Source organism: Brassica rapa, chromosome A09, assembly GCF_000309985.2.
Source record: "Brassica rapa cultivar Chiifu-401-42 chromosome A09, CAAS_Brap_v3.01, whole genome shotgun sequence".
In the NCBI taxonomy this organism is placed as follows: Eukaryota; Viridiplantae; Streptophyta; class Magnoliopsida; order Brassicales; family Brassicaceae; genus Brassica; species Brassica rapa.
Genome location: NC_024803.2, coordinates 24,302,755 through 24,321,428, shown reverse-complemented (window position 1 = coordinate 24,321,428; position 18,674 = coordinate 24,302,755). Strand labels below are relative to the sequence as shown.

General features: G+C 41.1%; 1 protein-coding gene across 2 annotated transcripts; it reads left to right on the top strand.

Moving 5' to 3' along the window:
* The first annotated feature begins 13,054 nt into the window (after positions 1-13,054).
* On the top strand, positions 13,055-16,325 carry LOC103840043 (regulator of nonsense transcripts UPF3). Of its 2 annotated transcripts, XM_009116530.3 has the most exons (13): positions 13,056-13,330; positions 13,429-13,535; positions 13,610-13,804; positions 13,892-13,971; positions 14,071-14,169; positions 14,274-14,394; positions 14,511-14,608; positions 14,716-14,947; positions 15,031-15,174; positions 15,262-15,312; positions 15,410-15,537; positions 15,618-15,675; positions 15,805-16,323. In XM_009116530.3, exons 1-12 carry the CDS (start codon positions 13,185-13,187, stop codon positions 15,654-15,656), a joined length of 1,440 nt encoding a protein of 479 aa, XP_009114778.1. In that variant the 5' UTR covers positions 13,056-13,184; the 3' UTR covers positions 15,657-15,675; positions 15,805-16,323. The 2 variants fall into 2 exon arrangements, with proteins under 2 accessions (XP_009114779.1, XP_009114778.1); XM_009116531.3 differs by lacking the exon at positions 15,262-15,312 and having other exon boundaries at positions 13,055-13,330; positions 15,805-16,325.
* Positions 16,326-18,674: the final 2,349 nt, after the last annotated feature.

The following is an 18,674-nucleotide window of genomic DNA, read 5'->3' as shown; positions in this document are numbered from 1 at the left end:
TGAGGAGGATTCGACTGATTTGATGGATGTGAAGACTCCGGCGTGGAGGAGCGTGGTGGCGCGTGAAGTTTATTTTCAGAGTCAGGTCGCTAAAGTCAGGTCTTTTCTAGATGTTGATGACGTGTGCTGGTTGTTTCTCGCCAGCATCAGAGTTTGCTTCTTCTTTGAACTCCTAGATCTACTTGTCTTCTCGCTGGCCTTGTGCTTAAAAAGTTTGTTCCCTTTGCTCTTTCTGGTTTGAGCTGTATCTATCCTATAATGGGTTTCAGAATCTCTCTCGCCTTCATAGTTGGTCGTGATCAAGGTCTTGTGTAGTTTGCAGTGTCTTTGCTAATCTTCTGAGTTCATCTTAGACTAATCTGTCATGGAGTGTAGAGAATGGCTTAATTTGTCTTTGTTCCAGCAACGGTGAAGCAGAGTAGTAGTGGTATGTGGAGAGCTACTGAAGGTTAGTGTCGTGAAGAAGAGTTGGTTTCAAGTCACCCCTGGTCTCTCAGGTTCTAAGACGTCCTTCTCCTGCCCTTCGAATAAGTTACTTCTGGTCTCTCTTGGTCTCTGGATTTCCTCGGTGGCTTCTAGGTGTTGAAGCAATAAAAAGAGGTTGAGGTTTTGTAGTGTTCAGATGAAGGCGTGGTTGAGATGACAGCTCTCCCGGGTGTTTGTTTCTTCTTGTTGTATGTCTTGGCTTCGTCTGAGTGGTGGTGTGTGGTGTGTGTGGTCATCGTGAACGGGTGGTTCAGATGATGGTTCTTGCTTTTCATGAAGAACTTCTACTTTTCATGCTCTCTTGCTCCCTGTGTGGCGAGACATCCGACTACTCGTAAGACAATTAAGTATGGTTTCTATTTTCTCTTCATAGGTTAAGTTTTAGTTGAAAGAATTTAGTTTGTAGCTTAAAGCTTCGTTTATTAGTGGTCTGTCTCTTGGACTTTTGATTCCCTTGTGTGGGCTTGGTTTCCGGGGATATTCATGTTTTCCGCCGGCATTTGTATTCCTCTTTGTGTGTTTAACAAAGTTATCAATGAAAACTCAGTTGGGAAAAAAAAAGATAAGTTTTGAATGGTAATCTACAGCCCGATAAAAAATATATTTCGTAAATCTTAAAATTAAAGAAGAATTTTTAACTTTTGGAGTCACTTTTCCACTTTCCTATTACACTTCAGTTCACTTTGGACTGGAGACACACATTGTCATGTGAAAAAGATTCTAATGGCCTTAAACTAAAACACTGTAACTGAAACAACTTTTCTTTACTTTTTCCTTTTTCCTGTTTGTTAAAGCACAAAAATTTTAATGCCACTTAAACATTAGAAAATTTTTCCCTATTTTCCAGAAGTCACGAAAATCCTAAATTCCTAAAGAAAAAATCCAATTTCATCACACATAAAATTTTCAAATTTCCAATTTTTATCTCACAGACGATGTAGATTAAGATTTCTAAACCATTTCATATCTCGAAACCGAACATCAACCTCACTTTGTGCCCATGCCGCCTAAGTGAACATGGCACCTTTCATCCAAATCTGTGTGAACTGGGAAGGCTCTGTTCCTTCGAAGGCGCAAATAGAATCCATTAGGCCGTCGTGTTGTGGTCAGATTTGCTTTAGTTCTATCAATTTAACTCAAAAACAACATGAACAACGTGATTTTTTTATTTTTTGTGACAATATTCTATGGTCGGCCATGAAAGTGTTGCAGACGAAGTAAAACAATTTGGAAGAAGAAGATAACCATAATTACGATTTTGCCATTACTAAAGAAACAAAAAAAAACAGCAAAAATATAAAACCAGATGAACATTGGACATGTACGGGTCTTCAAATATGTTGTTCAACTCCACAGACATGCCCTCCACATTCCTCCCATCCATGCCTTTGTTGAACGCATCCACGTACATACATCTCTTGTTCACAATTGTCATCCCCAACTCCCCTGTCCACACCCATGTCCACACTTCCCTTGTCCACACACCTAAACTAGGAACAACTTCATCAATCTATGTTTTGTTGTATCAAAAACTACTTCATCAGTGTTAAGTTGTTGTGAGCGATGTTGTCCTATAAGATTATATGTTGCTCTTCTCTTTTAAAGGAACTATATTAGTTTGTCTTTCTTTCCAATGTTATTTTGTAAATGGTTAGTTGTTTTAGTAGACCATGGTCATCTATACGAACCACAACGTACACTTCCACATATACGCCATCCATCATTCATTCTTTTAAATTGCACCGTCCACAACACATTATCCATGATATTGTGTCCACTTAATTCAGTTTTAAATTTTATTAAAATAAAAATTTGAATGTGTTCAAATGGTACTGTCCACAACACATTGTCCATAATACTATGTCCACTTAATTCAGTTTTGAAAAAAAATTAAAATATCAAAATAAATATATACATATGGATCTCAAAACATAGAAGAAAAAAATTTATAATTTACTATGTATATTACATATCAAATTTAGTTACCATAATACAAGACAATAACAAATTAAATCTGTCGAGGGAAGCAAAAACAAAAAAAAAATAAAAAAAAAACCATCTTAGCACCACCTTGTACTTGTAATTTGTTAGCACCATCTTAGCAAACAAAAACAAAAAAAAAAGAAAAAAAAAATCCAATGTGGGACTTAGATTGACATCTCACATTCTCCCCCTCAAGATAAGGACCACACTCATCTCGTGTATTCTTCCTTCAACGGATTATCTTAGCACCACCTTGTATCAGTAATCGCAGGGATTTCCTTTGAGAATGTGTCTTTCATAACATCTCGTTCCTTTGAGAATGTTCTCCCACAACATCACATGTTCCATGATCTTCTAACGTTTCTTCCACATACCTCCTCTTCCACCTTGAAGGGTCTCATTCCTACTCGAATGGTATTTTGATCTTCTTGCAGATCTTCGTCAAACCACTCTGATACCAATTGTTGGGATTTATTAAACCCCATGTCCAACACTATATTCTCTGATTAGTACAATATTGTCCACTTTGGACTAAGAGACTATCCCGCATGGATTTACTTTTGGTTTCCATCCCAAAAGGCTTCGTACTAATTAGAGTTAGACATCTCTTTATATATTAGATTCTCCTTTGTCTAATTTCCAATGTGGGACTTTGATTGACATCTCACATATATAAAAATATAAAAAGTACAATTACATGTTACCGCAACAACATCAAAAATCAATGTCAAATTATTTTTACTATAAACAAGCTAAATAATTTGTGTTCATATTTTAAGCAAGAGAATTCGGGTTTTACTTTAAGAACTAAATTAGAGTTTTTTTATTAATTTAAAACCAATCAATTTAGCAACAATATGACACCAAAATTTCGTTTCAAAATGGAATTTCAGGACAATAATCGTAGATTAAAAAAATTCTCTGTTTAAAAAAAAACAACAATGATAAACTTAATACACACAAAGACATATAACATCAAAAATCAACATAATTTTAATGATTACCGAGAATAGATATAAAAATAAATGAGAATATACAATTGTAAACATAAATTAGTCAAACTGAAGGACCATAATGCGTCAGCCACCATAATGTCATGTCCCCGATCCTAGATAGGATCGGCCGGACGGGCCATGGTGCGGGAAGACGCACCAGTCAGGTCATTAGACCTTGAGACAAGCGTATCATGGCCCTGAATGAAGGTTAAGGGCATCAGTCAGCTGAGACTTAACCAGGATATGATGGAAACAAGGGTAAAGGAGCTGGGTGAGTGTTTAGGCAGCTGGACGAGTGTTGGTTTGAGTTCAATCAGCTCGGTTCAGCTGGTATTCAGTTCACCATGATCTGTCCAGCTCACAGGAGCTGGTGGACTAGCTCACTCAGCTGGGAACAGCTGGAGGTCAGCTCCATCCGGTGAACGATGCGTTTTGGTTCGGATCAGTGTGGGCGAGTCCGGGACGGTTACTGGGCGAGCCGATGGTCCGGGTGCAGGACGGTTCGACCAAGTGGGTCTTAGGCTTGGGACAGGGAGTGGGCAAGCTTCCAGAGTGTGAGCTGAGGCTCAGTGATCGATTTGCCAAAGGAAGAAAAGGGGAGAAACCGCCAATGGGCGGTTATGGGGCGGTTATGGGACGGTTTTGGGAAGAAGGGATGTGATTGGTTGGTAACTGTTCGCCCAGGCGGTTGGGGACAGTTTAAATCGTCTTCTCCCTCTCATTTCTGCCATTCTAGTCGATTTTTACTCAACTTGACACAGAGAGAAACACAGAGAAAATTCAAGAGAGAAAGAGAGACACAAACCTTGGATTGGCCGATTGATCCAAGAGATTGCTCTTGAGTGTTCCTGGTGTGTTTGGGCGTGTGATCAAGAGAATGGATTTGAGACAGAAAGACAAGGAGAAGGCAAAGGAGAAAGAGAAGGAAGTCGCCCCTGGAGACCGAACTCCTAAGGTGAGAGGTGTGGCCAAGAGTAACCGGACAAGGCCACGGATGATGGCCGTGTGAGCCTGGCCGGTTTGGATCGATTGGCCACTCCTTACTCTGACTTCTTCTACTCTGTTTTCTTTATATATGTTGTGCTATGGATTGTTTTATGATGTACAGGGAAGGATTCATTGATCCTAAGGCCTTGGCCTGATCAAATTCCCATGAAAGTCCCTTGTTCTTGTGTGGGCTGTTCATGGCCGAGATCACTATGATCTGAGCCGATTCTTTTGAATCTGATTATGGGAATATTTTTCTTCTGAATTATCATGAGTTTTCATGAATTTTATTTGGTATTTGGATCTCTTTTTAAAGGGGTCAGATTTGACATTTTTGATGATTGTTCTTGATTAGATTGGGTCCGACCATGCAATGTGATTGATTCTTGTTTTGTAATCTAACCTTGCGATTGTGTGTTTGTTTGTGTTGGATCCAGGACCAGAAATGGACCGTGGTAAGGGAAAAGCACCATGAGGACCGCGGCCATGGGAAGATGTGTGGTGATTGGGTTGATTCTGAAAATTGTGTGATTATTGTAGCCTATTGTGCAACTTGTGAACTTATGCGATTCTAGTGTGTATTCTATTTATTAGGATGATGAATGATGTATGAACCTTGGTTAATATCTATGAAATATCTATTTGCACTAGTTGTTGCTTGATTGTTTAAGTGTGAATGTTGGAACCTCCAAAACTCTGAAAAAGACTTAGAATTATTTAACACTTGAACTTGAATATGAAAGATGGAACTGGTTGTGTTGTTTAGTGAGGCCGCGGTCTGGTTGGATTGAGGAATCCAGGATCGGGTCTTACAAGTTGGTATCAAAGCGTTCTTGATTCTAGGATTTGTTGGGTTATTGGTTCACCACACACTTGGCCGTTTGGACTCATGGTGAGATAGTTGGGTTCTAAGTAATCTTTTGTACTGATTAACTTAGGAGTGATTGAGGTTTGTGTGTTCAGTTTTGGACTAACCTTTTGTTTGTGTTTGTAACTCCTAAGGGTACAAGAAGGTACAAATCTCGGAAAGGAAAGGAGGCAACTGGAGTGTCTGGAGCAGTGGGGCAGGATGGTGCTGAACAGACCGGGTGTTACCAGCTGGAACCATTCCAACCACAGTGCTACCCGCTCTGGTGGAGCAGGTGGACAATGCAACCGGACTTCCAGTGGGTCCAACTCTTCCTACTGAGGTTAATGAAACTAATGTGGACGAGCAGCAAGAGCAAGTCCATGGAGACGATACTGGGTCGTCCAATGTTGGTGCTGGGAGTGGCCAGAATGTTGATGCAAACAATGTTCGGGTCACTGGTGCCGAGGAGGTCATTGAGCCGACCATAAGGGGCTTGGTGGAGGCTATGCAGATCATGGGAGCTCAGATAGCCTCCTTGACACAGGCTTTCACACCATTGGTGAACTCGTCCGTGGGACAGGCTAATCCCCCGGTTCGGGTTGCTGCTGGAGTGGCTGATGTTGGTGCTGGCCGTGTGGCTGAGGTGATTGAGATAGACCCACCGGTCAGGCCAGTGCGTGGTATGGACTACCTGAAGGTGCTGGAGCATATCTCCAAGTTGGGAACCAAACACTTTGCTGGAAGTGTTGATCCTATGGAGGCGGACGAGTGGAGAACCAGGTTGGTTCGAAACTTCAAGTCCACACGATGTCCTGAGGATTACCAGAAGGACATAGCAGTACACTTCCTGGAGGGAGATGCACATAACTGGTGGTTAGCTTTGGACAAGCGTACCAATGGTACCATTGAGCACTTTGCTGACTTTGAGGTTGAGTTCAACCATAAGTACTTTCCTGCTGAGGCGTGGGATCGTTTGGAGTCCAAGTTCCTGGACTTGACTCAGGGACGGAGGACTGTTCGTGAGTATGAAGAAGAGTTCAACCGACTCAGGAGGTATGTGGGAAGAGAACTGGAGGATGAGAAGGTTCAAGTCCGAAGGTTCATCCGAGGCCTAAGGGTGGAACTTCGAACCTACTGTTCTGTTTGTAAGTTCCACACGGTTTCTGAGTTGGTTGAGAGGATGGCCTTGCTGGAGACCAACCTCACCGAGGAGGGTAAGCAGAAGATGAAGAGTGTGGTGGTATCCTCGGGTCAGAGTGGTGACAAGAAGAGGAAGAGGGACTCGACCGAGGAGGGTAAAACCTCAAGTGGTAGGTCAGAGTGCCCTAAGTGTGGACGATACCACGGTGGAGAGTGCTGGAAGGCCATGGGTGCCTGTACTCGATGTGGTAAGATGGATCACTCAGCCAAGGATTGTCCAAGTCCGTTGGGTGAGTCCAGGACCTGTCACCACTGCGGCCAGAAGGGCCACTACCGCAGGGACTGCCCTAAGCTGCAAGGCAACCAAAGTAAGGGACGTGGGGAGGCTAGCAGGCCAGTCCAGGGACGAGGCCAGACCTCAACACCTCGTGTGTATGAGCTATCCAAGGAGGTGGTTGGGACTCAGCCTTTCCAAGCGATCACTGGTAACATTCTAGACTACTACTTTTACAATTCCAGTAGAATTGCATGGTATGGAATCTAGGATGGATAGATATACTTTGATGGGTCTTGTGTAGGGACCTTAAGTATTGGTGGTGTGGAAACACACACATTATTTGATACTGGAGCTACACATAGTTTTGTGAGTCCAAGTATGATAGGAAAAGGTTTGTTCCAGTATGGAACATGGGATGGTCCTGAACGAGTGAGTGCGGCCGGAGGGCAGGTTATGAACTCACTCGGTCTGGTTAGGGACATCCCTGTGGTGATCTTGGATAGGCCGATGCCTATAGATCTGATTGTTGTCCCCCTCAAGCATCACGAAGTGATCTTGGGCATGGACTGGTTGGGAAAGTATCGGGCAACTCTAGATTGTCACCGGGGAAGGGTGCAACTTGAGAACGAGTTTGGACCCCCGATCAAGTACCAAGGAATCAAGCCAACCTCTTGTAGTTTGGTGGTTTCAGCAGTCCAAGTAGAACGGATGCTTGGAAATGGTTGTGAGGCCTTTTTGGCTACCATTTACACTGATGAGGTTGTAGGGGCCTGTGACCCAGAGGGTATACCGTTGGTTCGGGAATTTCAGGATGTGTTTGGGGCACTACAGGGCATTCCCCCTGATAGGGCTGACCCATTCATCATTGAATTGGAACCTGGAACGGCCCCATTATCAAAAAGTCCATATAGAATGGCACCAGCTGAGATGGCAGAGCTGAAGAAGCAACTTGAGGAGTTGCTTGAGAAGGGGTTCATACGCCCTAGTGTATCACCTTGGGGAGCACCAGTCCTATTTGTAAAGAAAAAGGATGGTAGCTTTAGGTTGTGCATTGATTATAGGGGTTTGAACAGGGTGACTGTGAAGAACAAGTACCCTTTACCCAGGATTGATGAGTTGTTAGATCAACTCCGTGGAGCCAAGTGGTTCTCCAAGATTGACCTGGCCTCTGGGTATCATCAGATCCCCATTGCACCAGATGATGTGAGAAAGACAGCATTCCGGACCAGGTATGGCCACTATGAGTTTGTGGTTATGCCGTTCGGACTGACCAATGCACCTGCTGCATTCATGAAGATGATGAACGGCATCTTCAGGGAATACTTGGACGAGTTTGTGATCATCTTCATTGATGATATACTCGTGTATTCCAAGACAAAGGAGGACCATGAAAGACACCTTAGGGCGGTGTTGGGCCGCCTGAGAGAACAGAAGCTCTTTGCTAAGCTAAGCAAGTGTAGCTTCTGGCAGAAGAGCATTGGGTTCCTTGGACATGTGGTGTCTGATAAAGGAGTCTCAGTGGATCAAGATAAGATCAAATGTATTCAGGAATGGCCACAGCCAAAGAATGCTACGGAAGTTAGAAGCTTCTTGGGGTTGGCTGGATATTATAGGAAATATGTCAAGGGGTTCTCGAGCATAGCTCAACCTATGACTAAGCTGACAGGCAAGGACGTGAGGTTCACATGGTCTGAGGAGTGTGAGGAAAGTTTTGCAGCACTCAAGAACATGTTGACTAATGCACCTGTCCTGGTGTTGCCTGAGGCTGATCAGCCTTATGTGGTGTATACGGATGCATCCATAACTGGTCTTGGTTGTGTTTTGACACAACATGGGAAGGTGATAGCCTATGCTTCCAGACAGCTAAGGAAGCATGAGGGTAACTATCCGACTCATGATTTGGAGATGGCTGCTGTAGTATTTGCATTAAAGATATGGAGATCATATCTTTATGGTGCCAAGGTGCAAATACTCACAGACCATAAGAGCTTGAAGTACATATTCACTCAGCCTGAGTTAAACTTAAGGCAGAGGCGATGGATGGAGTTTGTTGCAGATTATGATCTGGACATAGCTTATCATCCTGGAAAAGCTAACCTAGTGGCTGATGCTTTGAGCCGCAGAAGGGCTGAAGTGTCATCTGAGAGGGAGGCGGATGAACTGGAAGGGATGATCAGGTCCTTGAACCTCAACACCTTGGTTGGTTCGGAAGAGCCATTGGGGTTGGAGGCAGTGAACCAGGCCGATCTCCTGACCAGGATCAGGCAAGCACAGGGCCTGGATGAAAACCTAAAGAAGGTAGCCGCCAATGACAAGACTGAGTACCAGACAACTGAGAATGGTACCATCTTGGTCAATGGGAGGGTCAGTGTTCCTAATGATAAGGAACTCAAAGAAGAGATTATGAGACAGGCTCATAAGTCTAAGTTTTCAGTTCATCCTGGACTGAACAAGATGTATAGGGATCTGAAAAGGTACTACCATTGGGTGAGGATGAAATCTGATGTTGCAGAGTGGGTGGCTAAGTGTCCCACTTGTCAACTGGTGAAGGCAGAACATCAGGTTCCCAGTGGTCTACTCCAGAACCTACCCATACCAGAATGGAAATGGGATCACATCACAATGGATTTTGTGACTGGGTTTCCCACAACCAGGAATAAGAAAGATGCGGTATGGGTTGTGGTTGATCGGCTGACCAAGTCGGCTCATTTCCTGCCCATCAAGAAAGGGGATGGGGTCGACAGGATTGTGCAAGTGTACATAGACGAGATAGTGAGGTTGCATGGTGTTCCAGCAAGCATTGTCTCGGATAGGGATCCAAGATTTACATCTTATTTCTGGCAGGCTTTCCAAAAGGCCTTGGGAACCAGAGTGAATATGAGCACATCTTATCATCCTCAAACAGACGGGCAGTCTGAAAGGACAATCCAAACCTTGGAGGATATGCTAAGGGCGTGTGTGTTAGACTGGGGAGAGTCTTGGGAAAAACACTTACCCTTAGTGGAGTTTGCTTACAACAACAGCTTCCATACAAGCATTGGTATGTCGCCATATGAGGCTTTGTATGGTAGGCCGTGCAGGACACCCCTATGCTGGACCCAAGTGGGGGAGCGTAGCATGTTGGGTCCTGAGATTGTAGAACAGACCACTGAGAAAATCAGGATGGTCAAAGAGAAGATGAAAGAGGCGCAGGACCGCCAAAAGAGCTATGCAGACAAGCGTAGAAAACATCTTGAGTTTGAGGTCAATGACCTGGTGTATCTCAAGATGATTACCTTTAAGGGTAGGACCAGGGTTTCTGGACGAAAGAAACTGGATCCTAGGTACTTGGGTCCATTCAGAATCATAGAGAGAGTGGGTGCAGTGGCATACAAGTTGGACTTGCCATCAGCAATGGATGCATACCACAATGTGTTCCATGTATCCCAACTCCGGAAATGCTTGTCTGAACAAGACATTGTCTTGCCTGAGGTTCCTGCTGACCTTGGTAAGAACTTGACTTTGGAAACTTTGCCGGTTCGGATTGTGGATCGGTCAGAGAAAGCTATGAGAAAGAAGACAGTTCCCATGATCAAAGTGGTGTGGGATTACAATGGTAAAGACCTCATCACTTGGGAAACGGAAGCAAAAATGAAAAGTATGTATCCGAATTGGTACAGACAATTTCTTCCTGATGAAACACTTAACATGGATTCGAGGACGAATCCTAAGTTAGTGGGGGAGACTTGTCATGTCCCCGATCCTAGATAGGATCGGCCGGACGGGCCATGGTGCGGGAAGACGCACCAGTCAGGTCATTAGACCTTGAGACAAGCGTATCATGGCCCTGAATGAAGGTTAAGGGCATCAGTCAGCTGAGACTTAACCAGGATATGATGGAAATAAGGGTAAAGGAGCTGGGTGAGTGTTTAGGCAGCTGGACGAGTGTTGGTTTGAGTTCAATCAGCTCGGTTCAGCTGGTATTCAGTTCACCATGATCTGTCCAGCTCACAGGAGCTGGTGGACTAGCTCACTCAGCTGGGAACAGCTGGAGGTCAGCTCCATCCGGTGAACGGTGCGTTTTGGTTCGGATCAGTGTGGGCGAGTCCGGGACGGTTACTGGGCGAGCCGATGGTCCGGGTGCAGGACGGTTCGACCAAGTGGGTCTTAGGCTTGGGACAGGGAGTGGGCAAGCTTCCAGAGTGTGAGCTGAGGCTCAGTGATCGATTTGCCAAAGGAAGAAAAGGGGAGAAACCGCCAATGGGCGGTTATGGGGCGGTTATGGGACGGTTTTGGGAAGAAGGGATGTGATTGGTTGGTAACTGTTCGCCCAGGCGGTTGGGGACAGTTTAAATCGTCTTCTCCCTCTCATTTCTGCCATTCTAGTCGATTTTTACTCAACTTGACACAGAGAGAAACACAGAGAAAATTCAAGAGAGAAAGAGAGACACAAACCTTGGATTGGCCGATTGATCCAAGAGATTGCTCTTGAGTGTTCCTGGTGTGTTTGGGCGTGTGATCAAGAGAATGGATTTGAGACAGAAAGACAAGGAGAAGGCAAAGGAGAAAGAGAAGGAAGTCGCCCCTGGAGACCGAACTCCTAAGGTGAGAGGTGTGGCCAAGAGTAACCGGACAAGGCCGCGGATGATGGCCGTGTGAGCCTGGCCGGTTTGGATCGATTGGCCACTCCTTACTCTGACTTCTTCTACTCTGTTTTCTTTATATATGTTGTGCTATGGATTGTTTTATGATGTACAGGGAAGGATTCATTGATCCTAAGGCCTTGGCCTGATCAAATTCCCATGAAAGTCCCTTGTTCTTGTGTGGGCTGTTCATGGCCGAGATCACTATGATCTGAGCCGATTCTTTTGAATCTGATTATGGGAATATTTTTCTTCTGAATTATCATGAGTTTTCATGAATTTTATTTGGTATTTGGATCTCTTTTTAAAGGGGTCAGATTTGACATTTTTGATGATTGTTCTTGATTAGATTGGGTCCGACCATGCAATGTGATTGATTCTTGTTTTGTAATCTAACCTTGCGATTGTGTGTTTGTTTGTGTTGGATCCAGGACCAGAAATGGACCGTGGTAAGGGAAAAGCACCATGAGTACCGCGGCCATGGGAAGATGTGTGGTGATTGGGTTGATTCTGAAAATTGTGTGATTATTGTAGCCTATTGTGCAACTTGTGAACTTATGCGATTCTAGTGTGTATTCTACTTATTAGGATGATGAATGATGTATGAACCTTGGTTAATATCTATGAAATATCTATTTGCACTAGTTGTTGCTTGATTGTTTAAGTGTGAATGTTGGAACCTCCAAAACTCTGAAAAAGACTTAGAATTATTTAACACTTGAACTTGAATATGAAAGATGGAACTGGTTGTGTTGTTTAGTGAGGCCGCGGTCTGGTTGGATTGAGGAATCCAGGATCAGGTCTTACAATAATATCTCAACTTCGACGATCCAATATTGTAAAATATTTTACAACATATTATTTTATACTTATAAATTAACCAAATTTTTTAACCCATATAAAAAACACTTTAGATAAACCATGTTCGAAAACGCGGGCAATGCGCCCGGATTCTCGGCGTGGAAGCGCTAGGCGACTCTTCACCGTGGCGTTTAGGGTCAGTTCGGTTAATAAATCGGAGCTGCGAAAAAAACTTGCTTTTTTGTTCTGTTTTACGTTGAAAATGGGTTAGATCTATAAAGTTTGAACTAGATTAAGTGAAAAATGATAAAAAAGAATGAGGGATCTGAGAAAAACATAGAAGCCGCCATTTTTACAAGAACAAAATCGCAGGTTTAGGAGGAGGAAGACGAACTCTAATTTACTATTTTGCCCCTCATTAATAGAAAAAGGAAATAAACTAAAAAAGTGCTTTGGAAGAGGATTGAACCCGAATTATTTGGTTCAAAAGTTCTCCGAAACCACCTGTGCCAGCGTGTTTTATTGAAGTTCCAATGCATACTTAATATATGTACATGTACAAATGCGTAAAAGCTTAAAAACTAATCCCCGATTAATCCCCGATTAATCTCCGATTTTTTAGTAACTCGCTAGGCGTATGCCAACCGCCCGACTCACGCCTAGCGCGATTCCGAACATGGGATAAAACAAAGATAACATTTCCGCGCAAAGCGCGGATGGACAGACCACTAGTCTCTCAATAAAAAAAAGAGATTAGGGTATATAATTTTGGTTTGGTTTGGTTTGGTTTGGTTGGTTCAGTTTCTATAGACTCGAAAGCAGATGCGGGACGAGGCACATGATAGGCCCAAATCGTGGCCCATATAGACTCTCGTCTGGTTTGCTATGATTTTCTTGTTTTTATTTTATTCAACGTTTTTTTTGGCTTTGTTATGTTTTGACCAAAAAAAAAGAGAGAAAGGGAAACAAAGAGTGGGGAACAAAACCTAGGGCAAAATTGACTGATGTGTGTCACCCCCTCTCTCTGAATCTCTTTTGATCTGATGATGATGAAGGACCCTTTAGCGAAGAGGAAGGTGGTGGTACGGCACTTGCCGCCTTCTCTTGCTGAGTCCGATCTCTTATCCCAAATCGACTCTCGTTTCGGTGATCGTTACTATTGGTTCTCCTTCCGCCCTGGCAAGTCCAAGTAAGCCCTATTTCGATTCTCGATTAATCGACGAAGATTACGATTCTTGATTCTTGAAAGTGATGCTGTGTATCTTTCTTTATCTTTTCTTCTCTCAGCTATAGAACTCAGAAGCATTCACGGGCCTACTTTGGTTTCAAGGCACCAGAAGATGTTTATGACTTTGCTTCCTTTTTCAACGGCCATGTCTTTGTTAATGACAAGGGTATTATTTTTTGAACTTTAATCTGTGTTTTTTCTTTTCTTCTGGAGATGTGATTGTATGGTTCTGTTGTTCAGGTGCTCAGTTCAAGGCCATAGTTGAATATGCGCCTTCACAGCGTGTGCCCAAACCATGTTACAAGAAAGATCCTCGCGAAGGCTCTATTACCAAAGACCCTGATTATCTTGAGTTCCTCAAGCTCATTGCTCAACCTGTTGAGAATCTCCCCAGTGCTGAAATCCAGTTGGAAAGAAGAGAAGTTGAGCAGTCTGGTTCGTCTTTCGCTAACAACTAACAAGTTCCCTTTTTTTTTTTTAAAGAATTCATTGGACTTACTAACAAAAATCGCTTTTTTTTAGGCGCTTCTAAATCGGCTCCCATTGTCACTCCTCTTATGGAATTCATACGTCAAAAACGTGCTACTGTGATTGGATCACAGGTACGGATACGCAGTAGAAAATCAAAAATTTCCTTTGGACTGATATATCTTTGTAGTTTTATATGTATTGTTGATCTCTGGTTTCTGTTCAAGCAACAGGGTTCATTAGATGGCCGAAGAGGAGGCAGGAGAGCCAGAGCAATCTCTGCAAACAAGCCAAGTTCGAGACCTTCGAAACGAAACTCTGAGAAGAAAAAGGTGTGTCTCTGACTTTGTAGGAGTGACTTGTAGTCTGCCATGTCACTCGTGTGTGTGGTGAACAAATTTTGCGTCCATTTTCAATTTCTTACTTTTCTTAATAGTATGTGGAAAAAGACAATTCGAAAGGTGTGCCCCGGACGGCTTCATCAGATGCCGGCAGCTCCAAGCAAGATTACAATCAGGCAAATTCAAGTGGAAAGGACATACCTGCAACTGGAACTGGTAATCAATCAACAGTTATATATATGTATTCCTAACTAACTTATCGCATATTTTCCTTATTCTTAAAAGACCCACTGTGTTTCTGATCTATTTTTTTTTCCTCTGCGCAATTGCAGCCTCTGTCATTGATAGCTCTCTCCCAGGGATTGCATTGACTATGGATTCTGGGAAGAAAAAGATCTTGCTCCTGAAAAAAGACCGTGACAACCCTGTTGTAAGTTTTTGGCCTGTGCAGAACAAAAAGCCTTGATTTCTTTTTTCATTCAGTATTTTGATAGTTGTAGACAGAATCATTAGTCATTTGGCAATGTGTTTTTATAGAACTCTCCACAACAAGCGGAACAGCAGACGGAAGCTAATCTCTCCGGAAGCTCCTCGACTTCAAGACAGAATCAGAAGATCGATGTTGGTGGGAGGTTGATCAAGGGAATACTTCGGAGAAATGAGACGCGGCCTAGCCAGGCTTCATCTTTGGTCCAGCCTGAGCAAAGAGTGGAACCCACAGAAGCAGAAAACAACAAGCGTCCTCCTCGGCCAGCCAACATTCGAGCAGGTTTTAGTGGAGTACGATTTCAGTAAAAATGTGAGCTACGCAAGTTAGGCTGATAAATTAAAATAGAGATGGTAAACGTGCAGGGAAAGATTATCATGTTTCTGGTACCAACAGTGAAAAGCTAGAGAGGCGTGCAAGAAACAAGGACAGACCTGATCGTGTTGTGTGGGCTCCTCGCCGTGCTGATGGCTCCAATATCACCGAGGATCAGCCTACATCTTCAGCAGGTTCTGTTCGTGTTATCTACATATATGTAATTAGTGTAGGTTTTTTTGTGCATAACATCTGAACTCATCATCTATACGACCTTACAGCAAACAATGGAGAAGTGGTGAACTCCTCTGGTGGGCACACTCTTGAGAATGGTTAGTTCATTTGAAGTTGGAGCATAATGTGCCTTGTGTCATTATATGAATAAAGAAAACTGATACTGGTTCTGCCAAAACATTTGACCCTATCCAGGTTCTGCTAGACATTCTAGTCGCCGTATTGGAGCTCGCAATAGAAAGGAAGACGGCTTTGCCATGACTATTGAGGGTAAAACATCCCGGAGAGGTGGTGGTGGTGGTGGGGGTCCCAGTTCACATGAGGTAAGCCAAACTAAAGCCTTTTTACCGCCTTATGCTCATATAACACAATGTTTAGAAGACTCATTTTTAACGTGCTGCAGAAGCAAATGTGGATCCAAAAATCATCATCCGGTACTTGATATATTCGCTTTACATATGGTAAGCTTTAGTTGCACGCGCGCCTTCCTTTTATCATTTCTAGCGTTAAACATCAATTTCTTGTTCTCTTCATGAATTGTTAGAAGATAGATATATCAAGACAATGTTATGTTTGTTCTTATTTTTCAGGCTTTATGTATCAAGCCAATTCCAATGGACTATGATGTCCTTCAACGGGAATCTATAGATCTGAATCGAAATGGGGAGTAACACTATCAACATCACTCTTGGTTTTTGGGGACATTTGGTCCATCGTCGTAGGTCTTAGTATTGCAGATAAAAGAGACCCTTCTCATAGTAGGAATCAGCTCAAGATTTAAGGTTTTAAGACAAGAAAGACTCGGTTGCTACTTGCTTTTGAAGGCTTTTAGCAATTCACGGTACCTGCATTCCCTTTTGGCTCGTGCTGTGTTACAGACAAGTGGGTGAGAAGTGACAACTTACTCCCGAGTCTTAAAGTAATGATTTAAAGTCAAAGTGTATAGGGAGCAGGAAACACCTTACCGGGTTATTATTTTTGGTTCCTGAGAGGTCTCGGACTGTGATTTGCAGGATTTAACCATAATAGTTTTATCACTTTTCTTGTGGGAATTGGGTTTATTTCATCTGATTGTTATATAGCTTATATTCTACCAAAAGAATGTTTCGCATGCCACCAAGATTGCTCGGTTTTCTTGTGAAATTTCTATGCATCAAAGTAATAATAATAACGTGGATCTGATAGATCGGAAATTACAGTAATGGAGATTTGGAGAGTCAAAATCTGAGTACTTTGGTTGCCAGCGAAAAGAAAAAAATTGTATCACCATCTCCAAGAATCAAGAAGGTAAGGAAATGGATATCCATTAAGGGAACAATTGTTGGTAGATTAAATTGGTGAAAGAGGTGTGATTGTGATTGATAACGTTAGTGCGGTACGGATTTCATGTACTGTAGATGGAATTGACAAGATGCTACCATTCATAAATAATTTAAGAATTAGAGGGACGGTTTTGTGTCAATAACGCACTTGACTAAAATTTTTTTAAAAAAGTTTTTTGTTTGTTCTATTGATATCAACAAACCGCACTTCTTGCATCCCACATCCAATATGGTGTGGTTTTGTGTGCGTTATTGGATTTTGCGACTGTTAATATTATTATCATTTAACTTAGAAATTGATATTTACTTTTTTAAAATTACATATATTGTAGTTAAATCAGTTATATGTATTTACTTAAATATTTAATCTTTGTTTTATTTAAGATAAATTTTCTAAGATAGTTCTTTTTAAGTTTTTGTCACAAAAATAATCTTCAACGAATAAAATGACCAAAATAAATTTTATTAAAGGTAAAAATGACCAAATATGTATTTTTACCCTAGGATTAACTAATATAAACTTAGGGTTTAGAGTTAAGGGGTGGGGTTTTGGGGATAATGTTTCAAATTTAAAAAAAAAATATTAAAAATTTCAAAATAAAAAGAAGCTATTTTGGTCATTTTCTTTATTGAAGGCTATTTTTGTGACAAAAAACTTTAAAAAAAAATATTTGAGAAAATTACCCTTTATTTAAATATAGCAAATTATGAAAATTAATTTTACATTAGTTTATTCTTATTCAGGGTCGGCTACTGGGAGAAACGGTACGACCATTATGGATCCAAACCCGTGTCACTATATATTAAAAGTTAAGGGGGTCTAAGTTTTTTTGTAAATGTATATTTTGCATAAAAATAAATATATAATATATAAATTGAAAAGCGTCCAAAAATATTATATATATAATTTTATTCCATCACAAAATATTACTGATTAAATTTTATATATTATAAATATTAAATAAATATAAATTTTAAAGGATTAAAAAAAATTTCCGAGGATCCGAAACAGTGTTAAGTCGACCCAGCCTTTATTATAAAATTAACCAAAATTTATCAAAACCCCACTATTTTTCTATCAAAACCGCACTATTTTTTATCAAAACCGCACTACTTTTTAATCAAAATCGCACTTATCCCGCAAACCGCATGAACCGCTGTTGGACCGTACCGCACTTCAAATCCGCTCCGCTTATATTACCAAATCCGTCATTACCATTCGGATCCATAAGACTACAAGGGAAAGCACTTGGCTACAATTTTTCCTTGATTACGGAAAAATACAGAAATTCTCTGAAATAGTTTTTTAGTTTATTTTCACAAAACAATCATCAAGTAGAAAAATAATCAAAAGTATGAGTTAACTAAGTTAGATTTAGTGTTTAAAGTTAAGAGGTAAAGTTTCGAGGGTGAGATTTTAATTTTTTTAAAAAATAAAAATAAAAATTTTCAAAATAAAACGGGACTATTTTGGTCATTTTCTTTTTTGGAAGCTATTTGGTTGATAAAAAATTTTAAAAACCTATTTGAAATTTTTTTTCTTCGTAAATAAATATTTGTTTATAAAATATTTGAAAATATAATATTTATATTTTAAATAAAAAATGAGAGAATTACAAAGGGTCAAATTTACTTACTAGATTTTGAACCGCGGTTATTGTTTTGATTAATTTGGTTTTAAAAGCAACACTAAAATTGGTTTTAATTTTAACATTTGATCGAGTTTGTTTTGAATCGGGTTATGTCTTAAATAGCTCAAAAATCTAAAAAGAAAAATAACAAAATAACAAAAATACTCAACCTATATAAATTATTTTAAAAAACAAATTAAATATTCTAAACTAACTAAAAGCATTCAAAATAACAAATAAAAACTACATAAACACTTCAAATACTAAAAAAATATCTAAATTACCTTTACATATATGAAAAGCTAACATTATTAACTAGTTTCAGATATTTTGGATCCTAGTTCGGATTTTCGGTTCGATTTAAGGTTGTACCAGAATTCGAAAGTACACAGGTCTTAAATCCTGTTCAGATACTTTTTATAGTGGTTCAGGTTTTGGGTTTTTTTGGTTTGGGTTAAGGGAGGATTTCTGTTTGGGGTAAAAACGCTCATGCCTAAGAATATGGTT